Source organism: Petromyzon marinus, unplaced genomic scaffold (genome assembly GCF_048934315.1).
Source record: "Petromyzon marinus isolate PM22_M1 ecotype Great Lakes invasive population unplaced genomic scaffold, UKy_Petmar_22M1.pri1.0 PM_G_Scaffold_365, whole genome shotgun sequence".
NCBI classification, from domain to species: Eukaryota; Metazoa; Chordata; class Hyperoartia; order Petromyzontiformes; family Petromyzontidae; genus Petromyzon; species Petromyzon marinus.
The window spans coordinates 1-5,381 of record NW_027422945.1 but is presented as its reverse complement, the minus strand read 5'-3'; the positions used below and the strand labels follow the sequence as shown (position 1 = coordinate 5,381).

Sequence of the window (5,381 nt, the reverse complement as noted above, 5' to 3'; positions counted from 1 at the left end):
TTTTCACCAGGCCAAGCCCGCTTGAGCTGCTATACCGCTCTTGTTATCAGAAGCGACCTGCCCACAACAACACAAGGTGAGGCTTTGTCAATGTGTGTGAATGTTTTGACTTAAAACTTTGGTGACTGCAGGAATTAATATTCTAGGTTCTTTCGGTAAAGTCACGTAGATAGAAAATAAAATAACAGGTAATAAATTAGATGAAAAATAAAAAAATGAAAATAAAGCATAAAACCCACGACGTTTTGATCGCAACACAAGTGGTCTTTATCTTATTAAATTTAATCTTATTTTTATTTTCTATCTACGTGACTTTACTGAAAGAACCAACAATACGTGCGTCAATGTATCTATCGGTCAAAGACGCTAAGCGCGTGCCGCTGTTGACTCTGAATATGTTGGAGGGGAACACCTTCACCACGGGGAGAGAGACAGAAACACGGATAACCTCGGCTATGTTGATTGATCCTCGATTCATTACTTGGTGGAGGGAGGAAGAATTAATGCTGAGCAGATGAAGGTGGCCAGGCATGGTTCTGGTCACACCACCACCTGTTTACTCATGGCAGTGTGTGACAGTGTCAAGTTTGTGTTTGTAGTATAGTCTATTAACTCTGTTGAACACGGAGGTTATATCAAAAAAATATAGTTTATTTTTATTTTCCTCTGGAACTCTTACTAAGAATGGGAACAGGAGGTGAACACAGCACACACATGCAGCTGAATTCGGAACTGTTCATCCCAGCATTCAAGGACATCTAAGCCTGGATTCACACCTCTAAGTTGTGATTGAACATTGATTTATGCATTTCTCCATAACACAAATAGTATTGTTTTCAACACCCTTTGCTATGTCAGCTGAATTTAGCTTTCATAAATATTCCTTTTGTAGTCAGACAGCCAAATTTGTGTGCTTAGAGTTTTGGGTTAACATTCATCTTGAAGATATGAAGGCTTCCAGGCATATTAATGACATTTTCCCTCTGTGGAGAGAAACCCTTCAGGTGCACTCTGTGCGTGAAGGCGTTTGCACGTTCATCAAATCTGATGAATTTGGGAAACTTTTCATTACATCATGAATATATTAATAAGTATAGACGTGTAAGTCACGTGTGCATTCCTCTGTACCTGACGTGTAGATGGTGTGGATATTCTTTTTTTCTGTCTGCAGCTGACGCTTCCTCTGCAGAATTGGTCTGATGGAGTAAAGGCAGTCAGCGCAGCTCGGTACGACAAGTCAACAATGCGACCAGCGTGCATACAGCACGGACCGGACTGGAAATCTGACACGGCACCAGAGAAGTCACACAGGAGAGAAACCCTTCAGGTGCACGATGTGCAGGATGGCGTTTACACACTCAAGTAATCTTGTAACACACCAGAGAACACACACGGGAGAGAAACCCTTCAAGTGCAGTGTTTGTGGGAAGGCATTTTCACAGTCATCTGCTCTTAAAAAACACCAGAGAACACACACGGGAGAGAAACCTTTCAGGTGCACTCTGTGCGGGAAGGCGTTTGCACGTTCATCAAATCTTGAAGTACACCAGAGAACACACACGAGAGAGAAACCCTTCAAGTGCAGTGTGTGCGTGAAGGCGTTTGCACAGTCATCTGCTCTTGTAAAACACCAGAGAACACACACAGGAGAGAAACCCTTCAGGTGTACTCTGTGCAGGAAGCCGTTTGCAGATTCATCAAATCTTCGAAGACACCAGAGAACACAAAAGCATCGGAAGATCCACAAGCAGCGGAGTCGGAGTCTGAAATCAGCTTGTGAAAGTCAAAGTGCCGCAATGAGCCCATCCCTCATGAAACAAGAACCGGACGAAAATCCCAGCTTGGACACTTTTAAAGGTATCGAGGTGAAATATGAAGAGGTGATGAGCGAAGAAGTGAAGGTAAAATGTGAAGAGGAAGATCCAACTCCAAAATGGGACCTTCACATCGTGAAGCAGGAGGAGAATTCTGACTGTGAGGCAGAATGAGGCAACTCCCAGCAGTTTGTGGAATTGGAGGTGTGGGTGGACTTGCTCCTAGACAATACAAAGTCAAGTGGAGACCTTGTAGATGTGTAAGCCAGAGACGATGTCGCTACAATAAATACACCTTTGTCACAGGCCTTTAATGACAAGAATGTGAAGTTGAACACTTTGTGGGCCCGTGGGTTGGGTAGATCTCTAACCAGGAGCAAGAGCCAATAAGCTCCCAAGCATTCACTATGTTATCATAATTTCTTTTACATGGTGCTTGCTTAATCGCCTCAGCAACTCGGAGTTACGTGTCGTACCTCGTCTGAAACACTCAAAGAGCATCCCCAAGTAGCAGCTGCCCCTGTGTGGCACAAGGTGGTGGCCCTGCACCGGCCTGCATGTGGACAAGAGCCTGTCCGTAGGGGGCGATGATTGATGTGTCATCTCAGTTGTGTAGTTTGTATTTAATGTTTAGAATTTGCTACATTTTCACTCAGACGCCAGCATGCAAGGCCTACTCGTTTTGAATGACACAATAGTATGTTTTACATACACTCTGAAGCAGACTGCAACTTTTTTTTAAAAGCATGTTAATACGATGTAATGTGATGCAGTATATTTCACTGCAGTAATCCAATTTTGTTAATATGCCTGTCAATAATTTAGAATGAATACTTGTCTGATTTTGTGCATACTTGTAACATTTGATCTGTAACGGTCAAACATTGAATACGTGATGTTAGGACAAAGTGTGTGTGTGTTTGGAAGTAACCTGTACAGAGAACTCAGTTGAGACCCGTTGTTCTTGTGATACAGGTCAAAGGGTACTTTTGTGTTCCACGAAGCATCTGGAGCTACTTATTGTCTTTGAAATAGGGAGCACGCTCGGATCATTCATCACTTACAAGGCATACCACTTGAAAGTTACACGTATAGGAGGAAGTACATTCTCTACAACACGAATTGTAGTTTTGTCTTACGTGGTGACGTAGATTTTGTCTAACTAGGACTAGAAATGCACCTCGCTGATTCACGTCTGGATGTTCCTACCTATCGGTTGAAGCAAACCCCACTGCTGTTGTTGAGACGCTGTGCACCAATAATGGTCCAACACATTGACGGCCTTCAGGCCAGGAAAGTCACAACATTTGCACACGAAGGACGCATTCACGCAAGTACCCCATGCTCCGTTTTGAAGTTTTAAAATGAAACATCTTTGAATTGTGTTGTGTTTTGAATTAGATGATTTTATTTCCTCATTAAAAGCTTGTATCAATTTACATCTGGAAGACTTCATTGAAAAGGACATTTCGTCTGAATTTTCTCTCGTCATTAAGTAGATGGCCTTGCCGGGGGTTTGGTTCAATGTGGACACAAACATGGTACATACACAGTGTATACACACAGTGTACACAAAGTGTACACACACAGTGTACACACACAGTGTATACACTGTACAGACAGTGAACACAGTGTACACACACAGTGTCTGTACACAGTGTACACACACAGTGTATACACAGTGTACACATAGTGTACACACACGCACAGTGCACACACAGTGTACACACACACAGTGACACAGTGTACACACACAGTGTACACACACAGTGTACACACACACAGTGTACACATACACACAGTGTACACACACACAGTGTACACACACACAGTGTATACACAATAATGTCCACGTTGTTGCTGAGCTCACGCACCCAAGGGAGGGAGCAATGGAAAATGAATCTAAATCACCTTAAACTCCAACTCTGTGACATCACCACTCTGCATTACCTCATCGGCGTGAAATGCCAGGGCGAGGTGTACCTCGCTAGTGACGTCATGTCACCAAGGTATTCACCCCAACCCCATCCACCGCGCTCTTGAGCATGACGTCACCTCCGCTTGGGTCACTGCCGATATCATTCCAGTGGCAATCCTTATTTGGGCAAAGCTACGCCCAGTACTCTTTGGTTCTATTGGGTAAATTCTAGATTTAAAGCTTTCGTGACTGCTAGGATCCATACTTTTTGGTTCTATTGGGTAAAGTCACGTAGGTGAAAATAAAATAACAAAATTAACAAAAAATCACGACGTTTCGGCCACAACACAAGCGGCCTTCATCAGTGACGTCATGGAGGACAGAGTGAGTGAGTGGAGTTTGTGTGATCTCCCCCTGTCCTACAGAGTGAGTGAGTGGAGTTTGTGTGATCTCCCCCTGTCCTACAGAGCGACTGTCTGGAGGACAGCGCTGGAGTGGAAGAAGCCACGCTTAGATCACGACCTTTAAGCTGTGTGAGAAGAAAAAGACCAAGCGCCTTGACAAAGGAATTAGCATATAATTTAGCATTGAAATGGCTCATTGAAATAGCTAAGTTAAAATATACACATCCGCAGATGTGCCCCTTGACAAAGGAATTAGCATATAATTTAGCATTGAAATAGCTGAGTGATTAGCTTGTAACTGGTCACAGAAATAGCTATGTTAAAGTCAGAGCATATACATTCACCGAGGCACCTAGTACTCATCACGCCCAGTGACTGGCGGCTCATTAACATAATGCATCCGTTAAAGCCGTCGCGAGTTTATAGCGACGGGTTCAGCGCCCACGCCCCCATCGCTCCACATATGGGCCGGCCTCATTAACATAATTTATTCTGTTGGAGAGCCGCTCTTGGGAGAGAGTTGACGTCATACTACTTCCTGCTGTCGCGAGGTAACAGGAAGCTGCCGTGTGCGCGCTTGCACTGAAATCCGAGGTGAGAAATTCTCATCGTTGTGGTGGTGGTGGTCGCGGTGGTGGTTGTTGTTGTTTACCAAGGTAGAGCCTCTCTCTCTCGTAGGGATGTCAGTTGAGTAGCAGCGAGCATGGGAATCGATGTCCAGGTTGGAACTTTACAACGCGGGGCCTAGCCACGCGGGGCCTTGCCTCCTGCCCTCGCCTGATTGCGTTCACTTTAATTATCTCGCTTAAGTTTAATTTGTCTTCACCCGGCTCGCCACTTTGTAACTTTGTTTTATTGTAAATATTCACGCAGTTTTTATTTTCTTTTGTTACCAGGCCAAGCCCGCTTGAGCTGCTATACCGCTCTTGTTATCAGAAGCGACCTGCCCACAACAACACAAGGTGAGGCTTTGTCAACGTGTGTGAATGTTTTGACTTAAAACTTTGGTGACTGCAGGAATTAATATTCTTGGTTCTTTCGGTAAAGTCACGTAGATAGAAAATAAAATAAAAATAACAGATAATAATTTTTCTTTTTTTACAATGAAGCAAAACACCCCACAACGTTTCTATGGCAACATTAATGTTGAAGATGCGAGGGCTTACAGGAATATTTATGACATTTGCCCTCTCATTGCGTGCCATGACAGTGCTGTTTGCACAGTCACACATAGTCACTGTAAGA

General features: G+C 43.8%; 1 protein-coding gene across 1 annotated transcript; it reads left to right on the top strand.

Moving 5' to 3' along the window:
• LOC142915905 (uncharacterized) lies at positions 1-3,158 on the top strand. Its single transcript, XM_076061532.1, has 2 exons — positions 1-76; positions 1,172-3,158. Exon 2 carries the CDS (start codon positions 1,335-1,337, stop codon positions 1,986-1,988), a length of 654 nt encoding a protein of 217 aa, XP_075917647.1. The 5' UTR covers positions 1-76; positions 1,172-1,334; the 3' UTR covers positions 1,989-3,158.
• Positions 3,159-5,381: the final 2,223 nt, after the last annotated feature.